Source organism: Rhinolophus hipposideros (genome assembly GCF_964194185.1).
Source record: "Rhinolophus hipposideros genome assembly, chromosome: 11".
NCBI lineage: Eukaryota > Metazoa > Chordata > Mammalia > Chiroptera > Rhinolophidae > Rhinolophus > Rhinolophus hipposideros.
The window spans coordinates 13,706,550-13,733,876 of record NC_138057.1 but is presented as its reverse complement, the minus strand read 5'-3'; the positions used below and the strand labels follow the sequence as shown (position 1 = coordinate 13,733,876).

General features: G+C 39.3%; 1 protein-coding gene across 2 annotated transcripts in view; it reads left to right on the top strand.

The window, feature by feature from the left end:
- Window positions 1-27,327, top strand: part of TEK (TEK receptor tyrosine kinase) — a 99,300-nt gene that overhangs the window by 56,750 nt on the left and 15,223 nt on the right. The window contains exons 6-14 of one of the 2 annotated variants that reach the window (XM_081066834.1): window positions 456-596; window positions 3,264-3,392; window positions 6,229-6,380; window positions 7,628-7,772; window positions 12,578-12,739; window positions 14,497-14,631; window positions 18,551-18,838; window positions 23,934-24,233; window positions 26,024-26,178. In XM_081066834.1, coding sequence (XP_080922960.1) covers window positions 456-596; window positions 3,264-3,392; window positions 6,229-6,380; window positions 7,628-7,772; window positions 12,578-12,739; window positions 14,497-14,631; window positions 18,551-18,838; window positions 23,934-24,233; window positions 26,024-26,178 — 1,607 coding nt within the window. The remainder of the gene's footprint in view (window positions 1-455; window positions 597-3,263; window positions 3,393-6,228; window positions 6,381-7,627; window positions 7,773-12,577; window positions 12,740-14,496; window positions 14,632-18,550; window positions 18,839-23,933; window positions 24,234-26,023; window positions 26,179-27,327) is intronic. The other variant, XM_081066835.1, reaches the window with a different exon arrangement.

The window sequence follows — 27,327 nt, the reverse complement described above, 5'->3', positions numbered from 1 at the left end:
TCAGTGGTAGAATTAACAATTCCTCATTGGATCTAGAATTGTATATCTGGACAGAGTTGGGGGTGGAAGATAAATGGCTTCAGCTAGGCATATGGTACCTTTGTGTGAATTAGAAAAAGGTGCCCTTTCCAAAAAGCCTTTTTATTGTCAACCCCTGGAAAAGTGCAATAAGTATGCAACTCTCCAAAGTCTATGGTGTGAATGTTACCCCCGAAGTTTGGGCGGCACACAACCTGCATGGCTGTGGTTCGTGGCTCTGATGGCCTCTCTGTGGGGCAGTTTCATTGTCTGTAAAATGGGCCCTCAGGGTATGTTCTCCCTGCCTGTGCCACAGCTGAGATTGGATTATTGTCCACGTTCACTGGTCACCTAGAGGACAGATCCTCTAAAAGAAGAATCATGCATTTCAAGGGGTTGCAGAGTTGACTCTGAAGCATCTTTTTGTCGCCCCAAAGCTTGTGACCTGCACACATTTGGCAGAACTTGTAAAGAAAGGTGCAGTGGATCGGAGGGATGTAAGTCCTACGTGTTCTGTCTCCCAGACCCCTACGGATGTTCCTGTGCCACAGGCTGGCAGGGTCTGCAGTGCAATGAAGGTATGCACCATCCCACCCTGAGCAGAACACGTCCTAACAGTTATACCGAGGAGGGCTGCTTTGCTGGAAGTCGTAGAGCAGGATAGACCTGGACTGCTCAGTCAACTGTCTGTTGCTGAGCGAGCTACAGGGTTTTGAATCACAGATGTTTTTATCCAAAGTTAATTATGCTTTCACATTAAGACTCTGGACCTCATACAAAGAGCTTCTCATGTACATCACCTGGGGATCTTGTTAAAACATGGATTCTGATTTCATAGGTCTGGACCGGGGCCTGAGGTTCTGCATTTCCAACAAGCTCCCACATGGTGCTGATCCTGTTAGTTTTCAGACCACACTTCGCATTGGAAAGCCCTTGAAGATTTGTTTTTTTGGTGTGTCATACATATCAGAGCTCTAAGTCAGATCCAGACAGGATTTGGGGTTTGAAATTGAGAAAGTCAAGATCTTATCTTCTGTGGACCTTACTCATGCCGTACTAGCTAGCTTCAACATACTTAAAGATTCCCTCTGCCTTTCCTAAAACATGCTTTCCCATTTGATGAAGTGCAAAGGTATGTGTTTCCCATCGACTTTCCAGTAAGCATTTCACATCTACTGCCACACAGTCACTTAACATGAACCTGTAGCCAAATATGCCAGATCTTAGGAATGTTAATGGGGGTGCATTAGCCAGAGCTCAAAGGATTTTCAGTATCTACTTTGCAAAGTCAGCTTTTTCCACATCTGGTGCTATTGGGAGCTATGTCGGGGTCCCCAGCAACTTGATAACAATGTTTTAGGGCAGAGAAGTTCAGTAAAATACAAGTAAGACACATACGTAATTTAAATTTTCCTGGTAGCCACACTAAAAAAGTAAAAAGAAATAGGTGAAATAATTTAAATATTTTATTTAACCCAATAGATCAAACAAAAAAAACCAAACATTTCAACATGTACTAAAGAGAGAAAAAAAATGTAAATGAGATGTTTTACATTTCTTTTATCATACTCAGTCTTTGAAATCTCAATCCAGACTAGTTATAGTTTAAGCGCTCGATCGTCGTGCACAGCTAGTACAACCACGCGAGGCAGCACAGTGTGAGGGGCTTGGAATAAGAGGGCCAAGAGGTGAGTTCCACCCAAGTAACTTCAGCTACCTGCAAAACCTCACTCAGTTCCCTCTCAGTGCTGTGTCTAACCCCTGCCCGCCCCGTCCTCCTCCACGGAGCATTGAGGGAGCCGTAGCAATGGAGGAATCCCACCTGGCCTCAGAAATGTACACCTTAAAGTAAAACGTGCCTCCAGGTAGGAGCAGAGGCAGTCAATCCCTCTTAAAAAAAAAAAAAAAAAAAGAATATAAAAAAAATAATTTGCAAATGTTTAAAAAAGTGCATATGTGAATACTTTGCTCGGGCCCAGGAAGGGGTGCATGCGTGTGAGGCGTCTAAAACATAATCTTCATTAGCTTTATAGTGAATGGTGTTTGTAGGTCCGGGTTTATAAGGGTACATTTATTATCTCATCTCAGCTCATGCCTGGCTCAAGAAATAACTAAGATGTTTTTGAACTGAAATATTCGAGTGTTCTCCCAGACTCTTTCCTAGAACCTCCAGTTCATGTATGTTAGAACTTTGACATTGTCCCTTAGGTCTGAGACTCTAATCGTTTTTTTCTAACTTTTTTCCTGTCGGTGTTCTTCAGACTGGATATTTATTGATCTAGCTTTAAGTTCATTGACTGTTTCTTCTGTCGTTTCCATTCTGTTAAGTCCATACAGTGATATTTCTATTTCAGATACTGTGTTTTCAGTGCTAGGATGTCTTTTGGGTGAATTTTTTATAGTTTCTATTTTTCTGCTGAGATTTCTCATTGTTTCATTTGTTGTGAGCATATTTTCCCTTATCTCACTGAGGACAGTTATTATAGTTGTTTTAAAATTCTTGTCTATTTCTAACATCTGGGTTGGTCTCTGCTGATCTTCTTTTCTCCTGTGGATGAGTCAGAATTCTCCATTTCTTTTTACATTGAATAATTTGGGATTGTATCTTGGACACTGAGGAGACTCTGGCATATGATATATTTATTGGAGGAATGTTGAGTTTTGTTTTGTTGTTTTAACAAACAATGAAATGGATATAACTCAGACTGTAAACTCGGACTCAGGCATCAGCTCACACTCAGTTCAATTCTTTTACCCTAAGCTGAGGTGCTTTGGGTCTGTACTTAGCATGTATGGTCAGAGGCTAGCCGATTCAGGTCAGTAAGATTGCAGATTATCTTTGGAATTGTTGTTGCCCCACATGATATCAATTGTACCCAACAATTAGACTAAAAGTTGAAAAATGGGAGACACACCATTCCCATCTTCCAAATTTAAATTCCCTTTAGAACCTGCCTGGTTCACTCCAACTCTTCAGTGCTTTCAGGTAGTTGTTTTTAAAATATAGTTGTTATTTATGAGAAGGTTGGCCTTGTAAAAGCTTACTCAACTCTCCTGGAAGCAGAATTCCCCAACCCTGTAAGTTCCTGGTAATTCAGATAAATAATGAATATAAATAACATGCTACCTTAAATGAATCAGCGAGATTGAACGGAGAGAAAATTAAACTAGCCCCCTACAGCCTGAGTTTTCTCCTGTATTAACACTGTATTAACACTGTTTTTTTTTGATGTCTTTATTTACAGCATGCCAGCCTGGCTATTATGGGCCAGACTGTAAGCTGAGGTGTATGTGCACCAATGGGGAGACGTGTGATCGGTTCCAGGGATGCCTCTGCTCTCCAAGACGCCAAGGGCTCCAGTGTGAGAAAGAAGGTAAAGCAAAGTCATACTGTAGTCAGGGCCATGGTCAGCATGTCTGGACCAAGCTTTGCTGGTATCATTCTTGCTCCAACAGCCCAAGAGTCTCAAACCATTTTTGTTTCCATCCAGAAGTTGAGGAGTTCTGATTCTTTACTATGGAACTTCATACTGGCTTTTGTTTCCCTTTCCAATAGGAATAAGCCACATGTTCTTTGTCACACATTAAGTGATGGATGACTGGCCAGCTGAGAGTTCTGCCTACCTTGTCTGCTCTCTTCTCTAGGACCAGCCTTTTTCCTGAATATGTACAACACAGAAACACTATTTTGGAGGCATTTGAAAAGATTTCTTTTTTTTAAAGAAAGCTATAAATTTTAAAAAAATAGAAAAGATTACCCTCAAAATGATCTGTTAAATAATTCTAATTCACAAATTACTGTTGAGCAGAGGTCAGCAAACTCTGACCTACAGACCATATCTGGCCCACTATTTTTTTAACAGCTTTATTGAGATATCATTTTTATACCATGAAGCTCATCCCTTTAAAATGTACGACTGAATGGTTTTTGGTATATTTACAGAGTTATGCAACCATTCTCATAATATAATTTTGGAATATTTCCATCATACCAAAATAAATTTTGGACCTGTTAGCAGTAACTCCCATCCTTCCCTCCTTCCAGAGCCTGGCAACTATTAATTTACTTTCTGTACAAATTTGCTTATTCTTGACATTTTATGTACTATAAATGGCATCATAGAATATGTGATATTTTGTGGGTGGCTTCTTTCACTTACCATACTGTTTTTGAGGTTTATCTATGTTGTAGCATATATCAGTACTTTATTCCTTTTTTTGCCCCATTAACTGTTGTCATAACAAAAATTTTATTGGAACACAGCCATTCATTTATAATATATCATGCATGTGCTTTTACACTACAATGGCAGAGTTGAGTAGTTACCACAGAGAACTTACAGCTTGCAAAGCTGAAAATATTTACTATCTAGTCTTTTACAGAAAAAAATTTGCTAAGCTGTGCCACAGAATATACTTTTTACAGTTAAAAGAAGCCTATTTTCATGTAGTTTTGAAAATTTAAAATAATACATATATTACTTTATTAATCAAGGAAATAGAAATGTTATAGAAACACACATCCAGTGAAATCTACACAGAGTGGTAAGTCACTTATAGCCTTTTCTCTGTGAGTTTTAAAAATCAGAACAAATACAGAGCGGGGATGTTTTCTCAAAAGCTTTATCTTGTCAGCTTTTCACTTTCTCTTCTTTCTCCAGTGTTGGGAGTTTGAGCACAGTAGGAATCTGGGAGGGTCTAGGAAGGGAAGGAAATGCTTTGGGACTACCAAAGGAGTGGACAATTAACAAGCTTTAGGATTTGAATTTTGTGTTTTACTCCTTCTTTCTGTTCAAAGGCTGTCAGAAAAAGTGTGAGAATCTTAGACCTACTGTGTTTCCCCGAAAACAAAACCGGGTCTTATATTAAGTTTTGCTCCAAAAGATGCATTAGGGCTTATGTTCAGTGGATGTTATCCTGAAAAATCATGCCAGGGCTTATTTTTTGGTTAGGTCTTATTTTTGGGGAAACACGGTAGATACACGCCCCAAGCTGCTGGAGAACAGCCCCCTTTCCCTAACACCATTCCACCCTCCACAAGTACATCCACCTTTACCTCCATTCAACTGCAGAAAATGCAAGGGGACAGTGAAGGAAAGAAATGATTTAAAAGTGTCAAAGCACTTTGGGAAATTCCTACATGAATAACTACTTAAGCTAAAAAAATTGATGTTTTCTAATCACAGTCTAATAACACAGATGTATCAAGGACTTCCTTTGTAGTTATTAGACCTTTTTCCTGCCTGCTCCACACACTTTACCTGTTTCATTCTAGGCCTGAGAAATAGAATATCAATATAAACTGTCAATATTGATGTGTTTACCTTGACCCTACCTTCTCCCACCACTGACACAGAACAGCAACTAAGTGACAGCCTCTCTTGGAGCACCTCCATCTCCTAGTAAACAATGTGTTGGACTATTTTTAAACATGTGTCACATTTAGTTATAGGTGGTCCAAAGCTTTCTAAAACCCTACAGTTCAGAATAAAATTGTTACATTTCAGGAATAATCATTCTCTACTCTGCAGGTATTAGGCAAGCAATCTTGATATCTTTGTTGCTACCAGAGGCATTTTTTTGTTCTTTCAATATTAGCAGCAACATTTTTGATTTGCCTGTTGACTGGAAATTTGTTGGGGGGGGTGTTATATTCCACGTTACTTCTTGAATGTCAATATGAATGTGATTAATCATCTGCCACTTGCAGACTTCCCAATTAATGAAATAGAGCTCATATATCAAAACTGACGATCATGTTGTTGATCAGCAATATCATGGGGTTCTTTGCTGAGTGGAAGAAGATCTAGTTTTTGGTATTTTTGCTTTTGTTTTTGTCAAAATTCTCTTAAAAAGCAAGAAAGAGGCTGAAAAGTTTGACCAGAGGAGATGTGGCCCTGGTCATCATTTTAATACTGAAACTGTCCATCCAGGTTCCTACTGAGGGAACACAGCATTAGGGTGAAGAGCATGGACTCTGAATTCGCAAAGATCTGAGCTTAAATCTGGGCTCTGAAACTCAGCCCCCTCATCTATAAAATAAGCACCACAATAGCACACACCTCACAAGTTTATTATGTGATGATAAAACAATACAATATTTGCAAAGCTCTTGTGGGATACATAACCTGGTAAATGGTAGCTATTTTTATTATTACTACTGCTGCTGTGTTAACAATTAGATTTCACAGTGCTCTTTTCTTCATTCAGGCGAGCCAAGGATGACCCCAAAGATAGAGGATTTGCCAGATCACATAGAAGTAAACAGTGGTAAATTTAACCCTATCTGCAAAGCATCTGGCAGGCCACTACCTGCTAATGAAGAAATGACTCTGGTGAAGCCGGATGGGACAGTGCTCCATGTAAGAGTTGTACTTAATCTGTCCTCACGACACTACTAGATGCTTTCATGTAATAATCACCCACCCAAGGGTAGATTCCACTCAGGGCTTGCATTTTCCTAGGCAAGGGTGTTGTTAGCTTTGACAAAAAGAAGAAGAGACTTCAGCATAATCCATTTGGTTCTAGATAGACCTGCTTCCACATGTCCAGTTCAGAAACCATGACCCATAGAATCCCTTAGGTCTGAAGGCTTTCCTTGGGTCCCTCTATCCCTTCACTTTGCCCTCATTGCTGGTGTTCACCATGGTTAGGGCACTCTCACAGCAGTTCCTCCTAGCTGGAAAGGACTAAGCTACTTTTCCAATACATTTCCCTTCTCTCTCTCCCATCAATTCAAATGCAACAGAGATAGGAGCCACCTCAAATTTCTCTGTGTCACAAGTGATCCTCAGGAAGTTGGTGTATTTTCTTATCTAAAGATTTAAAAATAGATTTCTTTCAAAGATGACTGAAAATCAGCTTGACGGGAAGGAAGATCCAAGTGACCTCTTGGGGGCAGGATATATAGAATGTGCCATTACCTGTTTTCACACATTAGATGTTCCTGATTCTACTTAAACAACCCATTAGGTAGTAGAAACCAACTGACAGCTTCCAAAATCCTGTTGGTCTTTCCATGAGTTAATGGAAGTAACAATTACCATCCAGTGAGGGCCAACCATACCATATCCAACGTCTTACTTAACGTTACCTGTCCCCTTTTACAGAAGTGGAAACTTGCTGGGTGAAGTTAAGTAACTAAGTTATTGGACAAAGTGGCAGAGTTGGTATGTAAAGTCAGGTCCATGTGTCTTCAGAGCCCTGGCTTTTCCTCCAACACCACACTCTACAGCCCCTCAAACACTTAGGAAGCCATTTTGTCCTCTCTCTCAGCCATCTCTGTATTAGACAACAAAAGAGCAAATGTTACCAGAAGCAGCTGAAAAGAAATTAGACTCCTTGCTTGCAAGTATTTACCCCACACTCTCGAACACATAAATACAGCAGCAGGATCCATGAGGGCGTCAATCCAATATAAACTTTCAGGGCTACTACAATAGGCTTTGGAAATAAGCCAATGATTATACAAGCATTGCATTGAACTTTTAAATCTCTCCTCGAAAGCTTCTTATTAAACAATGAGATGGTGTCAGGGTTAAGGGCCTTTGTGTTTATGCCTCCCTAGAAGATTTTATTTATTTATTCATTCTGTATCTGACTTTTCCAGCCAAAAGACTTTAACCGAACGGATCGTCTCTCAGTGGCTACCTTCACCATCCACCGGATCCTACCTCCTGACTCAGGAGTCTGGGTCTGCAGTGTGAACACGGTGGCTGGGATGGTGGAAGAACCTTTCAACATTTCTGTTAAAGGTAAGCTCCATTTTCCAGATGAAGAGCTTGTATCCTTGATGTGCTGTGTTTATGTGTCACTGGGTGCTGCTTCCAGATGGAAGTATCATTTGACCACTAAAATGACTTTTGGATATTTTTCATGATACTAAGCCTTTCAAAAAATTATATGTACATGAAAGTGGTAAAGAGGGATTATGTATATGACATTTGGAGTCATATAACTCTGGGTTTGATTTTTGTCCCTAATAGCTAATAACTTTGTGTGCGGCCCTGAGCAAATGAATTTAACCTCTCTCAGTCTTTCTTTATTGGTAAGTGAAGTTTAGGTTATCTGCCTCTCAGGGATATTGGGAAGATTTGCTACGTATATAAAACACTTGGAATTGTGTCTGGTACCACATGTCAGGTCATGTTTATATTTCATAAGAAGTCGAGCTTCATCATTGTGACTTCCTATTCGTTATTGCAGAGAATGAGTTGGAGAATCTTTATTTTGAGAATTACTCACTTATTATAAAGCCCAGGCTATGCTCTAATTAACATGAGTGATTTTATTCACATATTCAGTGTTGTGAGTATTCCTCCTGCTGTGAATGAGAATTTCAAAATTCAAATTAATTTAAGTGGTTGAATGGACATTTGTGGCTTGAGGAGAAGAAATGAAATGGAGGTATATCCAAGTAAGCTTGAGTGGTGTATCTACATCAAGGAATTTTAAATTTGGAAATTACTTATAAATCCATTTGGACAAAAATATGTACCTAACGTAATATATACCTAACAGCTCTCTGATATATATTCTTGTAAAGGCCCTGGGCTCAATACCTCACATACTTCATCTTATTTAATCTTTATAAGAACCTTGTGTAATAGATGTTGTTATCTCCACTTTAGTAGTCAGTAAACAGGTTCATAGGGTTTAGTTAACTTGTCTATGGTAGTACATCTGGTAAGCAGCGAGTCTTAGTTTTGAACTTGGATCTCTTGATTGCAAACCCTGCACCATCTCTCCTAGACCTTTTTGCTTTCCTAGCCTCTTGTATTACAGATGAGGAAGCAAGTTGACCAATGTTGATTTATATTTGATGTGCTTCATTACATGATTAGGAATCTTTTGGAGAACAGAGAGATAATTTCTATAAATGAATTGAATATAAATACCCACCACATAATCTTTTTTAAAAAGGTCAATCACAACAGTAACATACATGGAGACTCAAAGATTTGGATCTCTGCCCTGGGAATCCATGTAAACCACCTCAGAATCTTTAATGTTTTTTGGATTACTGGGTTAAAATCCCAGATTTGTTTTATTCAGGATATTTACTTAATGAAAATAATTTTTTATATCTTACATGTTCTTGGAAGAAAGGAAATCATATTCAGACAAGACAAATTATCTTATTTTTAAGCTTCTTGGGACGTTTGCTATCTGTGGAAAATTAATAATAATAAGTAGAAAAACAAATCATATTGCTAAGATTCGGGAGAGTAACCGGCTCTAATTTTTATTTTTTTTAATGAAAGACGTAGCATATAATATTAGTGCATAGACACAGTTTTAGTTCTAAGTTACTGATGTCTCTTCACTGTTGTATTGACTTATATCATAAAATGGAAATTAACATTAGTAAGTTAATCAGTGTCTTTAATCATATTATGAAAAAAAATAGATACTAGGCTTTATTACTGGAGTATAATTGGTACAACCACTTTGGATAACTGCAATATATACTAAAGCTAACCATATGCCTACCCTATGACCTGGCAATTTTACTCTGAGGTATATGCTCAAAGGAAATGGGTTCATGTGTTTAAAAAAGACATCTTCAAGAACGTTCAGAGCAGTTTTATTCATAATAGCTCCCAAACAAAATTAACCCGAATGTCCATCAACATTAGAAGGGAGAAACACATTGTGGTCCATTCACATGTAATAGTTTGCTAGGGCTGCCATAGTAAGTACTGCAGACTGCGGGGCTTAAACAACAGAAATCAATTTTCTCAGTTCTGGAGGCTGCAAGTCTGAGAACAAAGTGCCTGTAGAGTTGGTTTCCTCTGAGGGCTCATTCTTTGGCTTGTAAATAGTCTTCTCCTTCTGTATTCATATGGTCTTACATCTGTACGTGTGTACCCTAATTTAATCTTATGAGGACAGCAGTCATATTGGGTCAGCAATGCCCCCCATGACCTCATTTTAACTGAGCTACCTCTTTAAAGACCCTGTCCCTAAATACAGTCACATTCTGAAGTATTGGGGGTTAAGACCTCAACATATGAATTTTTGAGAAACACAATGCAGCCATAACATCATGCAGTGAAATATTAAACAGCAATAAAAGAAGGATCTATTCCTGCCACTCTGTGGATGAATCTCATAGACATAATAATGAACAAAATAAAGTACACGCTGCATGATTCCATTTATATAAAGTTAAAGAATAGGCAAAACTTACCTATAGTGGCAGGAGTCACGATTGTACTTCCTGATTGACTGGGCAGTGACACAAGAGTGCCTGGTAATTTCTGGGGGGTGGGAGGTGTTCTCTATCTCAATCTGGGGGGCGGTTATGTATGTACATAGGGAAAGTTTCTTGAGCTAAATACACTTAAAATTTTTGCTCTTGACAATGAATGTCTCCATAATGATTAAAAGACCAAAAAAACAAAATTATAAATTACTAAGAGGAAGGTGTTGGAGCTATTTTTTTTTTACCTTTGTAAAAGTATCTCTTTTACAAGAGACTGGAATTAATGGCTATATAAAATATGCATTTTGATGTTTCAAACAAACGGGTGGTCTTATGTAATCATACAAGGGAAGCATGACTTAATGAATGAATTTTCTCACTCTTTCCAAATGCCTTCGTCTGACACTGATCTAGGTAAAATGTGTGTCCAGACTTCCCTAACCTGACACTGCATCCAGTCGGGATACTGCTTGATCAGGCTTCTCCCTGGTTTTATTATCCTCACCTTGGACAACTTCCTCGTCAGTTTCCCTGTAGTCAGTCAATAGTCAGTCTAGGCATTGGGAATACAGCAACTAACAACATGAGGAGAAAAGAAAAAAAAAAAAGCTCTTGTCATAGAGCTTTTGTTTCTATAGGGAAATAAACAATGAACAAATAAGTAAGGAAAATGTATAGTTTGCTAACAAGCTAAGTGCCATGAAGAAAACAAAAATGGGTCTAAAGACTGCTGGGGCAGGGCTGAATGGGTGACTGTGATTTTAAATGGAGTCATCAGGCTTCCCTAAGAAGATGAGATGTGAACAAAGACTTAAAGGCAATTTTTATGGATGGTGAGTCAAAACATTGAGACAGAGAGATAAAGTAAAAGTACTGAACATTGTAATGTCCCCTGAAATCTGGAAGATTCTACATTACATAATATACACTCTAGCAGAGGAAAAAAACCCAATAGTTATGCATTTCTAAGAAGGTCAGGCTAATGGAGCTCACTGTGGACAAATTCAGTTGACAAGCATTTATTTAGCACCTGGTGAACAAACTTATTTGGTCTTTGCCCTAATGGAGTTTAGAGCTTACTGCAGTGTTTTGCAACCTTTTTATCATTACAGTCCCATTAAGGAGCCCTTTTAAAAATTGTATCCCAAAACTCTCCTCCCGTCACTATAAAATGTTATTAATAATATCATCGCTGTACTGTATATACATTTATGTACTGTGGCTCTTTGGAAGGCCACAAACCATTGTAATTGCTAAGATTTTTTTCATCGCCCAAGAACCAATTTTCACCTCCTTGGTAGTGCTATTGTGCCCACTGAGAATACATGGTCTTTGAAATGAGGAGATTATTCTGGATTATCCAGAGGGATCCACTCTAATCACATGAGTCATTAAAAGACAGAGAAGTTTCCTGGCTTAGAATGATGTTACAGTAGAAGAAGGTCAGAGAGATGCGACTTGTTGACTATGAAGATGGAGGAGGGGGCCCTGAGCCAAGAAATGCAGGCTGTTTCTAGATGCTGCAAAGAACACAGAAAGAGATTCTCCCTAGAGCCTCCAGCAAGGCACACAGTCCTGCTAACACCTTGTTGTTAGCCTGGTGAGATACACGTCTGACTTCTGGCCATCAAAACTGCATGATAATAAGTTTGTGTCATTTTAAACCAAGGAGAGAGAGGGAATGGAGAGAGAATACATAATTTAGCAGGAAGACTGATATCAAATAATCACCCAAAGTCACAAAGACTAATAAGTTTTGAAAATGACAATGAAGGAAAAGTATAAGTTCTGTGGAAGTGTACGACCCACAAGCTTCACTGAGGTCCTAGGAGCCCCAGTGAAGAAGTCACATCAAAAGGTGAGAACGGAGTGATGGGTAAGAGTTAAAGGGAGAATAGTGGGAGGTGGAGCATTCCTTGCAGGAGAACAACATCTACAAAGAACCTAAGACAGAAAGGAGCTTGGTGAGTTGCTAGCTGGACGAACTGAAAGGAGGTCAGTGGGACTGCAGGGTCTGGGAGAGGGAAGAGGAGGTTGGAGAGGAGGCAGGGGCTCTGCTTCTTGTGCAAGGCCTGGCAGGTCATGGTACAAATTTTAGATTTTATTCTAAATGTACTGGGAATCCATTAAAAGGTCTTGAGCAGAGGAGTGTTCCTATTTTAAGAATGCACTTTGACTGTGGCTAACAGGTTGGAGGGTAAGAACTAGGTGGTGAGATCACTGAGTGGGTGCCCGCATTGAATCTGAGCAGAAAACGTTAAGAGGAAATATAAAGACACTCTCCCCTCATCTAAGAACAGTGATAAAACCCCAAACTCTAGGAACTAATCTGATGGGTGAAATTTTGTTTAGTTCTTCCCAAGCCCCTGAATGCCCCAAACGTGATTGACACTGGACATAACTTTGCTGTCATCAACATCAGCTCCGAGCCTTACTTTGGGGATGGACCAATCAAATCCAAGAAGCTTCTGTACAAACCCGTTAATCACTATGAGGCGTGGCGGCATATCCAAGGTAAGGTTTGGACAAGAAGCTGGAGATGTGGTACCAGGAAAAACATTTTCCCCCAAACATAGAAATCCCTTCTCCTTGTCTCAATGTTCTACCCAATGGTGGTGGTTGGAGCAGAGGGTTTCATTTCAGAGTATTGAAGATAGAATGTGCAGCCCTCTGAGTTCCGGGGCACCCTTCCTGAAAGGTGTACTATGGGTACAGAGTTACTCTCTGTATCAGTATTTCCTTTCTGGGCCCCACTGGCTCTCCAGTCCTGTTTTTAGTTGCTCTGTCTTGCTTGCTCATGGTGAAAGATACGTGTTTATGCCATAAATACAGCAAGTCCAGGGACAGAGAGATCTAATACACTTAAATCTGAGAGGTGATTGTTGCTATATTGAGTTGTGTAGTCTTTTTCTCAATTGCATCTTGCCCTGTCCAGGAGGCTTCTAACCCACAGAGATTTTGAGAGCAATTTGGACCTGAAAAGTTCAGGTTATAGCAGACTGGACTGGAGTGGAGAGAGAAGGGAGTGTGGGTAGAGAGCGACAGACCCCTCCCCAAACTTCCTGAAAGAAGAAAAATAATTCAACAAAATGTGATAAAATGTCAAAAGTTTGTGAAAACAGTTTAATGAATTCATTAATTTGTTAAAGTTATTTTGAAACACAAATTCCAGTTCTGTTTGTTGCATGCTGATGTAAAATCACAATTTTTAAAGCGACAACTGAGCATTATCAAAGGACAGTGCTGCTTTAACTGTGCTATCTTTGTAGAGAGACCTGCCACAATCATGTTTGTAGGCAACGCACATCCTTCCACTCATACTTTACCCTCACTCTTCCCGTGATTTTCTGTGAAGGACCCTCTATCCACTGTATGTAGATAATTAAGGAAGTTTTGAAAAGGAGAAGAAAAGAAGGGTTTGGGGCTTAATAACACTAGCTGCTCTGGGTACGTTGAATAAGGTCATGGTATTCACATTCTATTGTAGACTCAGCCAAAATTCAGAATTCCAGTGATGTAAGGCTGATTTGGCTGGATTTGGCTGGATTGCTGTTTCCAATATCAGTGGCTAGCTAGGTCTTAATAAAAAGCAGCTTTTTTCTTATGGTAGTAATAATCCATCTTCTCCTTTTTACAAGTAGACAGCCCACTTTTTTCTTACCGACTGGGAATTTATCTTATGGTAAGGCAAAAATCTACCTTTGCAAAATCCCTGGAGAAACAGAAGCTGGCGAAAGCCAATAGCTAAGGAAAAAAGCAGCATATACCATGTTTTAATGGGATCTATTTTCAGGTACCTTCATTTGTTATGACCGTTAGAAATCCTTTATCCTGTCGTTGTAAGCAAACCCTCAGAGCCTCTTTTCTTGACAGCTTGATTCCAATCACTGTATGCACTTGAAAACAGTAGCAATTAAATTATTTTATATTATTCTAATTGAGATTTTTTCCCCTAAATCAAATTGGTATTCCATACAGTTGAAGATTTGTGAATTTACTGTACAAATGAAAAGACTAGAGGAGAAATGATGAAGTGGCACAGAGATGCTTATATTCGTGTATATACTGTAATCTGGAAGCTTCTCTTAAATAGCCTTATTTCCATTATATTAGGAGTGGTGGGGCCCTGAAGATGGAATTGCCTCTCTGTTTCACTAAGACATTGTATTTTTAAAAACCAAACAGTAGCTCATACCACAATAACAACATTCCAATTTAAAGACTTGTCAAAGAATGCCAACTTAAGTTTCCTGGACTTTCCCTCTTCTCAGTGACAAATGAGATTGTTACACTCAACTATTTGGAACCTCGCACAGAATATGAACTCTGCGTGCAACTGGTCCGGCGTGGAGAGGGCGGGGAAGGGCACCCGGGACCCGTGAGACGGTTCACAACAGCTTCTATCGGTCAGTGGAAGTAAATAGCATTTATTCCAGTGCTGGGTGGGAGGGGGAGGAAGGGGAAAGAGGAAGGAAGACCAGGAAGGGTGGTGGTGGGTGAGTGGGTGGGTGGGGATGGAGGTGGAAGGAGTTCGCTTTTGAATGGGTGGGAAAGTGACAGGAAGGGTAGCAGCTTGGAGCCAAACCACTCCTTTATTTGGGCTGCACTCCTGGTCTGTCTCCCTGGGGAAGGGTCTGTGGCAATCCACGGAGACAGAGAAGGAAGCAGATGAGCCTTCGGGAAAGCAGGGACATCCCTTAGGAGTTAGATTTACTTAATAGCAACCCCGCTGAACCTTGGCTCCCGAGTTTTACCACCACTTCCTGTTTCCATCTTAAGCCCAGGCTCTTGCCACATACATACCTCAGAGATCCCAGTTTATTTATTTTTAAAAATAATTCCTAATTTTTCAAAGTAATTCATGCACATAGTTAAAACATCAAATGGAATGAAAGGCTTTTATCTAAAGAACAGCCATTCCTCACGCCACCCCTCCACCTCTCATTCTGGCTTCTTATAGGCAGTCACTTTTATCTCCTTAAGCTGTTTTTTATAGTATATACCTTTGTGTTTCTAAATCAATGGTTCTCAGACATTAGTGTCTGCCAAAATCACCTGGAAAGCTTGTTAAAACAGATTTCTGGGCCCCACCTCAGTTTCTGAGTCCATAGGCTTGAGACAGGGGTGGGGCTCAAGAATTTGCATTTCTAAAAAGTTTGCAAGTGATGCTTGGTGCTGCTGGTCCTGGGTCCACAGTCTAAGGGATATGTGTAGAATATTTCTCCATTGATCAGTGTTAGTCCCTACTATTGGCCTTCTATCGTGTTAACTGAGGAGCCCTTAATATTTGCGAAGTTTCCTTGATGCTAACTGGGGCTCTAGCTTTCTGCTACCCAGGTCCTCTCCTCTGAGATTTTGGAGTGGTCCCTTGTAAAGTTCTCTTTTCTAGGGCTTACCGTGTATAATCATCGGTTACTGTCTCCTGGTCAGCACTTCATAGTTTCAAGTTCACTTATGTTTAATTCATATTCCTGTAAAGGCTAAGAACGATCATCTTCCCCATTTAATAGATTGAAAAGTAGAGTTTGAGAGTGGTTAATAACCTGCCCAGGGAGATGTCTCTGATGCATCAGCATATTAGGTCTCCAGACTTACCATCCTTTGTTTCCCCAGTTATCATTATTTTCACCTAGGAACTCAAAGGCACCATTCCTTTCTCCCAATTGATAAGTTTTCCTATTTTTTTAGTCCTTTACTGCAGGGAGAGCATATGGTGCGATTTAGTGAGAAACTGGGAAGGACATCTAGCTCTCCTGCAAGGGCTGCACACCCCTAACCAGGTTTCCTGGCTCCACACACCCCACCTAGTTTTCATTTCGCCAGCAGCATCTTTAAAGAAACAAATAGAACTCAAACGTTATTCTGGAGCTTATAGAACCATTGCACACGTAAGAAATGGTTTCCTGGGAACCTGCCAGGTAGTTAATACACACATACATACATACATACATACATACATACATACATACATACATACACAAAACCAGAAACTCTATATAAATTGTATGATAAAGGAATCTCAGTGGTTTTGATCAAAGAGATCCCTGATATGTGGTCAGGTTGCTGCTAAAAGGCAAATGGCCGTTAATTCTCTCTCAAGCCAGTGTTGACGAATCAAAAGGGGAAGGTCATAATCTGACTCAGATGGAAAGTATTTATGGAACACAACATAAAACACTTCACAGACCCACACTGTACTGTCTTCAGCCCTCAGAATATGTTCCAACCAGGATGTATTTAGAGGTCTCTCGGAATATTTCAAAGTGGTTTTCAAGGGTGGGTGGGTAGAAAATTCTTGAAGCCTCTTCTTTTCCCATCATTTGAATTTTGCTGATTTTTTTTAATTCATCTGGCAGTTGCACTATTTATAATTGTGTTGACTGAGTGGTGAAGGCCAGGAGGGCCAGGAGGAGAGGGAAGAGAGCACATTCTGAACGTGGCAGAAAGAGGGCAGGTGCAGGGTGGGGGTGGGGGGAGGGGAGGGTGAGTCATGTCCCTGAGGGAATGGAAAAAGGGAAATGACCATTTATTGAGTTACTTCTCTGTACCAGGTGTAGACTTCGAGGGTTTACATGTAGACTGCAAGACCTCAACCTTCTGTTCTGCTTTGTCATTGCAAGCCTGCCTAACCGCTCTGGGTGGCTTATTTTGGAACTTAAACTTTAGAGATGAGCAAGAGGACTTGACGTCACCTGTCTCAATTTGCAAAGGTTCTAGAGAAAGGATCACTAAGACCTTTAGCACCTGTAGGACCTGGCAAATTGTAGGACCTGCTAGCGGATTCTCCCTAGTCTAAGAGCAGTCAGAGCTGGCGGTCAGGGTCTCACTCTCTGTGGATGGAAACAGACTCGTCCTCTTGCTTCTAACCAAGAGTTAGAGCAGTGTTTCTCAACTTTTTTTTTTTTAATTTTTAAAATTGTCACACCCCAACGACCTCTTTAGATCATTTTTCCCTTAGGAAAAAATGTCAATTTTGTCCTAATGTCTCCCCTGCCATGAATTTTAATACAACAATTCTGTTTATGTATTGTGGTCCTTCATAAACCATTGTAATATCTAAAATTTTCTCCCACCCAAGGAACCAAGTTTTGCCTCCATAGGGGCAATAATGTCCCTACTGTAAATGTATGAGTTAAAGGATCCCTATCCTCTGTTTTGAATATACTTTATATCTGGAATTTAAAAATCAGTTTATTCTTATTAACTGAAAATACACAGATTCCTCCTCTGTCCATTAACACAAGATAAGACATCTTAGGAAGGAAAGGAGAGAAGGAGGTCATGATAATAGAGCATCTAACACTTTTGAAGCATTTTCACAACCGTTATCTCATTTACTCCTCCTGAGGCTGGAAGATGGGTATTTTTATTTTGTGTTACATGTGAACTTGGAGAGGTTGTGAATTCTCCCAAGGTCACAATACTGAAGTGGTATGCTCCTGTTTCTCTGATTTCAAAACCCCTATTGTTTCCATCCTGTTAGCCTGGTAGCCTAGGTTCTTGTGGGTAATTATGGCCAGGCAGCATGTGGTAGGAGCTCAGACCTTGATGTGATCAGAGCAGGGCTAGGCCTGGCCCTGCCACCACAGCTTTTTGAAATTCTCTTTGCTAAGGGGAAGTAATCCCCAAATTGCTTTAAAATGTGTTACTCAGAATGGTAAGAGAAACAATAAACATTCATTCACCTACAATCCCACAACCTTGGCAAATCCACTGTTTTTATTTTTATCAGTTTCCTTCCTATTTTTCACCAGTTGTAGACATGATTTTTACTGATCAGAATTTTTTTCTCATGTATTACAAATATTTTTATTGGGCTCCCGTAGTTTCCCCAGTTATCTATTTTAAGCCCTTGGATGGATATATCATAATTTATTGCAGCATTTCTCTTGTTTGGTCATTTAGGTTTCTTCCAGTTGTTTGCTATTATTTATTATTTATTACATAAATAATGTAATAAACATCTTTATGCACATAGGTTTTTCTCTTCCTTTGGATTATTTCTTCAGAATAAATCCTTGATAGTTAGATTATAAGACCAAAGTATATGTAATTTCTAGGGCTCTTGAAAAATATTCCCAAATTGTTCTCCAAAGGGGTTGTATTCCTGTGTTATAATTAGTCAAACTACCTATTAGGTTTATTTTAAAAGTTTTCTGTTTTGGTAGGAAAGAAGTATTACGTGGCTTCCAGCTTGTGTATCTTTGAGAGCATGTGAAGTTGTATATTATTCTAGAAACCAAGGGTATTCTGTAAAGCTGCTCTTTGGGGCTGTTTGTTACCTTCACCCTGTGCCAAAAACATGATCTTTCTGGTTTCCCCTAGGTCTCCCTCCTCCAAAAGGTCTCAATCTCCTACCAAAAAGCCAGACCACTCTAAATTTGACCTGGCAACCAATATTTCCAAGCTCAGAAGATGACTTTTACGTTGAAGTTGAGAGGAGGTCTGTGCAAATGAATAGTGATCAGCAGAATATTAAAGTGCCAGGCAACTTGACATCAGTGCTACTGAACAACTTACACCCAAGAGAGCAGTACATTGTCCGAGCCAGAGTCAACACCAAGGCCCAGGGGGAATGGAGTGAAGACCTCACCGCGTGGACCCTTAGTGACAGTAAGTGTCTCCTGCTGCCCCAGCCTCACCTGATTGACATTTCACTATTGCCATTTGGACCTAGTAGCTACTGTCACTTCCGTACTGTTTCTTAGAAATCATAAAAGGTACTTAGTTGTAAATGGAGGCTAATCAGTGCCCCACCCCAAAACACTAAATCATTTTAATAATCTGCACGCTCCGTGTAAGTGGGTTTGTAATAATTCAGGCAGGACTGTGCTAAAATTTACCTTTCCTTGGTCTGGAGTTTTTTATTAATTAATAATATGAATAAGGTTTCCTAGGGCATGTTTATTCTGTTATAGGGCAGTTTTCAGGATTGTCATGTATTTGTACGTACATAGATGTCGACTAGTTATAGATGTGTCTTTCCTAATCTTAAAAGCCAAATAATTTTGCTTCAAAAATAGTCTTTTTCAAAAGGATCAAATATATGGTGATAGAAGAACTGACTCTGGGTGGTGAACACACAATGTGATATATAGATGATGTATCACAGAATTGTATACCTGAAACCTATATAACTTTACTAACAATTGTCACCCCAATACACTTTAATTAAAAAAAAAAAATTCTTAACAGACAATTCGTGGAGCTACCATATGTACTTGTGAGTAATAGTACAACTTTTCTTTCAAAATATTGTGCAATTCAAGCTTTTCTTCATTTCAGATTGGTCATTTAACGTTAGCTGGAACTTCTTGGGTTTCTTTGTAGTGTTGAAAGTTTTCTCATTATTAAGCAGAGAGTTCTATTTTGATTCCAGGCTTTAGAACGGTGCCTGTGCATTTGGAGCCCTTGGAAAGACAAGATATTTCTCGGCCAGACCAACTACCTCTTTTTTTTTTTTTTTCCCTAGTTTACTTAATTTTTTTTTTTTCAACTACCTCTTAAGTCAGGATCATGTGGCCCATTACCCACCTCCAAAGTCTTGGGCTCTATTCTGTATCTGGATCTCTTCTTACGTAACAAGTGTGGCAACTGGCTCAGTATTTCTGTGGCCTCTCTCTTCTTGTATCAGTGACATGTGAATGTCTTCACTCTTTTGCCAGTGTTTAGGGATTCTTCATCATTTTTTTAAAATTCTGTTAAATTTAAAAGTTATAGAGTAGTTCATACAATAATACGACAAATACATTCCTACAACTCAGAATTAACAACTGTTAACATTTGTCGTATTTGCTTTCAGCCATTTTGTTGATTTGTGGACGTAATAACACAAGACAGGTAATACCAACATCCCCTTTGACCATCATCCTTACTCTAATTCTATTCCCCTTTCCCCAGAGACAACCAAAATTAGGAGTTTCTTATGTGTCTTTCCATTCAGTGTTGTGTAACTTTAATACCTTATATACATCCTTAAGTGTACATATGCATACATATTATTTTTCAACTTGCTTTTTTGAATGAACATTATGATTTTTGCCTGTCCATGCTAATTTGCTTAGATCTGACATATGCTTTTCTAACTTCTGCATAATAGCCTGTGTGATGATTATATCATCTTATCCCTTCCTTTTTAATTAGACATTTATTTAGATTTTTTTCTTTTTCCTTCTTTTCTTTTTCTTCTATCACAAACAAAAATGCAATGAACATGCTTATACATGTCTCCACATGCACAGGTGAGAGCTTTTCTAGGGAGCAGGTCCAGAAGAGGAATGACTGGCTTTATCTCTCTAATGTGGCTATTCTATGTCTAGGAACGTATGAGAGCACCATTTTGCCTATCTTTTCCACATCTATTTATATCTTTTCCCTATATCTATATTGGTTGATATTGTCAGACTGCTTTTTTTTTTCTATCTCAAATGTAAAAAATGGTGCCTCACTATTAATTTCAATTTTCATTTCCTTGATAACTAACAAGGATAAGCATCTTTTCTTGGGTATTTTGTTGGGCATTTAGATTCCCTCAATTGATATATTTGTTGATATACTTTTCCCATTTGCTTGGTTGTCTTTTTTTTTACTGATTTGTTAAAATTGTTTATGTAACTTGGATACTAACCTTGTTATATACATTGCAAAGATATTCTAATATCTTTATTTTCACCGTGTTTGTGGTGTTTTTTAACCCTATACACAGGTTACATTTTGATGTAATCACACATGTCGATATTTGTCTTTGTGGTTTGTATTTTTTGTATTTTGGAGTTATTCCTTACCCTAAGGTCATAAATATAGTCTTTATATATTTTTTCCAGTAGTTCTAGTATTTTGTTTTGCATTATTAGGTCTTTAAGATATAGGGATGTTATTATGGGATATAGCATAAATATTTTCATCTTTTACATTTATTCACATATGGCAAGCCAGTGGTCCTAATGCCATATGTTGAATAGACCCCCTAGTGGCTTGTGATGCTTTCTGTATCCTATACCAAGCTCTCATATTGGTTTTGCGTCTATTTCTGTGCACTCTGTTCTCTTCCACTGATCTGCGTGTTTGTGCCTATACCATTTCCAACCTGTTTAAATTACTATAAATTTATTAAATGTTTTGATAACAGCAGATGAATCATTTTCTTTTTCAAAGTTAGATGTTCATTCACTATTCTATATAAATTTTACCCTCGTTAGAATTATATATTATCATATCACATCATTAGTATCATATTTATAGGCTTAAATGCAAACTAGCTAGTAGTCACTGGAGGAGGACTTGCCTTAGGAGGTTGTATGGAATTTGATGGGGTGGGGGATGGAATTATGCTGGTGGTGGTAGAGATGCTGAGATTGGCAGGGTAGGAGCCGGTCCCTACAGAGTCAGAAAATTAGGGAAAGGAGGATGTGGAGGAGAACATTTCAGTTTTAACTGATATATTTGTTGAGATGCTGTGGTGTCAGTGGCTGATCTTGCATATAGATTGTTCAGAAGTAAAATTAATGCTTCTAGTTCACAGTTTATGTTGGTGCTCAGCCTAGCAATTCCATGTGGACCAAGTGTAAGGAGTGAAATGAATTAGATTTGGCATATGGTTCCAAACATATATAAAATATACATTTTATATATGTTTGTGTAACGTGTTCCTGTGTATGTATATGGAGATTATTTCATTTGACACAATGACTTCATGAGGAAAGTATAGTAGGAATTAGCATCACATTTAACAGATGAAGAACCTGAGGCACAGAGGAGGGTAAGTAACTTGACCAAACTGATACAGCTAGTAAGTCATCATGGGGTTAGGATCCTAACTCACATTTCAGTTCTATATTTAGTTTGTTTATTTTTGCTAAACCATGCACCCATTTGTCTCTTTGGATGGGCAACCAACTGCTTCAAAGCAAGGTTGGTTCTTGCAGAAGTTTCTTCAGTAGTTATATCCCACTTCTAACTCATTTACAATTTGATTAGCATTTCTGAAAGTGGTTTAGAATCTACTTCGGGAACCTGCTAAAATGTAGATTGTTGGGTCCTGACACACTAAATCTAAATCAGAGGTCCACAAAGGTAGCCCAAAAGGTGACTTCCTTCAGGCATAAAATGGGTAAATTGATACATGCACATTTATGATTTTTAGTTGTAACCAAAATTATATTCATTACTCTTCCCACAGGTGTTTGAAAGGTACTGCTTCTTTCGTGACAGACTTAGAATACCACTGGTCTATGAAGTAGAATTTTTTTTGAGGCACAACTATACAAATACTAGATATGTGTTCATAGTAATCTGAAAATATTAATATTCCCAATACTCTGTAATCTCCCTATGGGGGGAAATAGGTGACTTTATACTTTTGTAAAGTTATACAAAAAGCTTGGTACTTGATGCAAAGGAGTTAAGACACGCTGTTGATTAATTAATTGTGAGTTTGTATCATTTACCACCTGTTAGACAGAGAAAGTGACAACCAGAATTGGAAGGCTCAAAATCCAATACCTGATTCTCACAGATTGCCACAGATATCTAAGAGTATGATATGGAGAATCAACATCAGTGAAAGAGGAAATTTAGAATGAGAAAGAATCACAGAGAATATAGAATGGAAAGAATGTACATTAAGACATTCCTTGAAGGTTCTATAAGCAGTAACTTTCATAGGGAGCAAAATGGCCTGGGTCAATTACTTGCTTGCTGGGACCAGTGCAAGTCCTTAACATTTTTAAAGTCTCAGTTTTCTCATTGCTAAAATTTGGATAATTAAAAATCTCAGCATTGTTTGCCTCCTTGACTGTGTGGTTATAAAGGTCGAGAGAGAGAGAGAGAGAGAGCCTGCATATGGAAACACCTTGTAAACAGCCTAGCAAATGTAAGGTACAGGTAATATCAAAGGCAAGAATTTGGAGCCATTCTTTCTTTGAGTAAAAAAATTTTAGGCATTCTAGAATTACAAAGTTCCCTCCGGCCTGTGCCTTTTATCAGAAAGGAGTTTGAGTGAGAGTGCAGGGATGATTCTGTGCGTGTCATTTTCATATCTGGAAAACCTCACAGCATCTCTCTCTCATCCTACTTATGCCCCTCAGTGGAATGTTATCTTTCTTTTTCCAAATCCCTGTATCACTTCGTCTACTAAAAGCTTAACACATTGTCTTACATATACACTGACTTGCTATTCCTCCATAAACGCATTTAGGGCAAGGACAGGCCATATGGGACAGTGGCTAATAGTATAAACTATGGAGTCAAATTGCCTATGGAGTTGAATCCTATTTCTTTTACTTAATAGCTGTGTGACCTTGGCCAAGACACAACCTTGTGGGCCTCAATAGTTATAGAAAGAGTGTTATGAAGATGAAGTGAGTTACTATGTGGAAGGGCTTATATAAATGTCGCTCATAATCTTTCTGTTCTCCCCAGCATCAAGAACAGCGTAATATATGTTTTTGGAGTAACAGAATTTCTGAGGCCTTAATTTCGTGTAAGGAGGACAAATGTGTGATATGTGTGTTGCCATTGTCCCAGTTTGTGCCTCTCTGTGGAATCTGCATGGAGTTCACTGCCAATTGTTTGGAATTACCATCTGAGAAAATACCTATCAGCCATTCATGGTTCATGAGTCAACATTAACTGTCTCTTAAAAGCATAATAACCTAAGAGATGATAGTATATCTTCAGTGAACTGTTATTATTTTTTTTTAACTTCTAGTTCTTCCTCCTCAACCCGAAAACATCAAGATTTTCAACATCACAGATTCCTCAGCTGTGATCTCTTGGACGATCTTGGACGGTTATTCCATTTCTTCTATTATTATCCGTTACAAGGTTCAGGGCAAGAGTGAAGACCAGCACATTGATGTGAAAATCAAGAATGTCACCATCACCCAGTATCAGCTCAAGGGCCTGGAGCCCCAAACAATGTACCAGGTGGAAATTTTTGCAGAGAACAACATAGGGTCAAGCAACCCAGCTTTTCCTCATGAACTGATGACTCTCTCCGAGTCTCAAGGTTGGTAGAGCGGACAGGGATTTACATAAGATGATTTCTGAAGAGTATCAGAAAAGCCCTACTGGCTTAAGATATTTACCCCATATTTGTGTCATGGGACATAACTCATTTGTCCTCATAAGCTTCACCATCTCTAGATAGGTCCTTACAAATGAAAATCCCCTTGGGAAGGATACCCTGTGGCTCTATTTTCTAATATTAAACCTTAAACTAACTTAGCCTATCAACCCCCCCGCCACCCCCAATCCAGCAATTGAAGCTCTGAGGAATATGAATTTGATTCTTTGGAGAAAAGAACGTGGAACCTGCTAAGGGGAGTCAGGCCTGCGCAGTGCTTCAGCGGAGGACTCCAGGAACCGCAGTCCATTCTCTCTCCAAATGAACCCGTTTTAGTTTCAATGGCACTGTGTTATTCTCAGTTTTCTTCTCCTTTTTGGATGTAGGTTATTATGTCTGCACGTCCACTACTAGCTCCCACTACAGAGAGAGTAAGCTCTTGGAGATCCCTCACGTGCTGAACACACTTTGCCCAGTGTTTGTGATTGATAAAAATCTGTTGAATGAAGTGAACAAAGGTGGGGGTTGGAGGTAGGAGGGAGACTGCAGAATGTGGAATGCCTTCCCTTTGAAATCCATCTGAAATGGCACCTCTTAACCCTCTGCATTTGCGACATGTACAAGGAAATTTTAGACAGAAAGAAATGGTGATTTCTGCAAATTTACTATTTGGACTAGAGTTTATTTTTACAGAAAATATAATAGCACTAAAAACTTCTTGCTTCTCTTGAGGGTTTTCTAGGGTTTGAAAATTAAAATCAAACAAGCTATGTTTTCTGTGCTGATTCTTTGGAACTTTTTTGAAATGTCCAAGGAATGATGAGTCTGCCAACTATAAAGTTGTAGTTTTCAGACCACGCCCTTAATTAAATACATGATTTTCATAGGTAAGTGTTTTGGTAAAATGTGTTCCAGGCCCTAAGTCCAAGCTATACATAAAATACAAACAGAAAAATAAAAAAAAAAACATATTAATAAAACAAAAAACCCTCGCCGTTGCATTCCAGACATCTCTTTATGCACACATGCAGAGAGACAGAAGGAAAGATAGATGATCATGAAAGAATACTTGTGAGAAGACGAAGTCATGCTCTACATGCTGATTTTCATAAAAACATATTGAATTTAATTTTATTTGAACTTAAGTAAGGGAAAGAATTAGAAGGATTATACCTGAGTCCTAAATTTAACAGTTTTTCTCTTCTGTCTTTCCCTCCCCTTTTCCTTCCTTCCTTCCTGCCTTCCTTCTACCATTGGTATCCTCAGATTTCTCCATCAGCTCTTTAAAACAAGAAAAGAAAATCTTACAGACTTGAAGCTCTTAGCATCATAAAGCTTTTTCAGGTGGGGAAATTGTGTAGGGAGGTTCAGCCACTTTCCCAAAGTCCTACATCTAGTTAGTCATTTACACTGTTATTCAGTAACGTGCATCTGCTTGGGCCTTTACTTGGAAGTAACGGTTGACTAAATGACAACCACTAACGATTAGCACATTGCCATTTAAAAAACACTTCTGTACTTTTTTTAAAAAAGATCTTAAAACCGCCCCATGAGTCAGACTCACTCCCCTGAGTTTCAGAAAATAAATGAGTCGTCCTAGGTCACACAGCAGTTAGGTGGCAGGGCTAGGGCTGCCATTCCATTCCCATTCGCTGCAACATCCCCCACAGATGGTCTTGGCCTCTCTCTCAACCTAAACTAACCCTCCTGCTTCTCCATGTCCCCCTGCACAGCACCGGCCGAGCTGGGAGGCGGGAAGATGCTGCTTATAGCCATCCTTGGCTCTGCGGGAATGACCTGCCTGACGGTGCTATTGGCCTTTCTAATCATGCTGCAGCTGAAGAGAGCAAACGTCCAAAGGAGGATGGCCCAGGCCTTCCAAAACGTGGTAGCGTCTCCTCTTCCTACTTGCCAATACCTGCACGTCCACCTACACGCATACCTTTACTTTACAGACGTGTACCAGGCAATGTACTTGTAAAGCAAATATTCCCCTTAGGTGACGCGTCTCATCTTTTCTTTGGCTTCAATTATTAAATGGGAGATAATAGCCTAATTGTGGAATTTCCTGTCCAAAATGAAACAATTTTGAGACCAAAAAGGCCGCTCTTCATAATTATGAAAGAAGCCAAGGCCTAGAACAGGACTATTGCCCTGCCAAAATGAGAGGTATGATCACCCTCATGATAAGTCACCAGAGAGAGAATAACTTTAACTGTAACAAATGAAACACTTTTGGTAAGGAAGGGCATGGGGGTAAGCAGACCTCCGTGTGATAGCTAATGGTGTGTTGCCCTGGACAAGTTTCCCCCACATTGTCCTATTTCCTGTTCCCATTTCCTACTTCTAATGTATTCATTGATCCTATCATGCCTCGTGTGTATAAGAATATATATAAATGTGCATATCTCCCATTTCTGTGTACCCCCTCAGTCTGCAGTCATCGTTCATGGCACTTGGCACAGCGTCATTCTTTCATCTAGGAATTACACCAGTAGCAAAAGTCTATAAAATCACGTTACCATTGACGTCCTTTTGGTATTATACTACAGCCTGAACACTTCTCTCGTTTCTGGTTTGGGACTCTGCAAAATTAATTTGTAGCCAACTTTATCAATTCTGTATATTAAACATTGAGTACAATTACATGTTCCAAATGAGGTATATCTTCATGCACACAAGTCCCTGAGAGTCCCCTCAGTGGAGGACAAGGGGAGATTTGTTATCTGACTCCATGCCAGAAATGGCTTAATTCAGGCTCTCCCTGGAGAGGGACACCCTGCAAGGAGGTGGCTAGTGCTGAAAGAGCTCATCAGGATATCGTCAGCAGCCACTTAAGCTCAGGAGAAAAGGAGACACTGTGGTGGGCTTTGCTGTAAGCATCAGTCATCCAGGGGCCAGAATCTGCTCCAAAGTATGCTTGAGAAATCTTAAGCTTTACGGCAAGTGGGGAAGAGCGGATGAGAGCCAAGAATAGACCATGGTGATGCTAGGAAAGCTCTCACTCAGGCACGCTTGTGACTGCCCCAGATGGAAT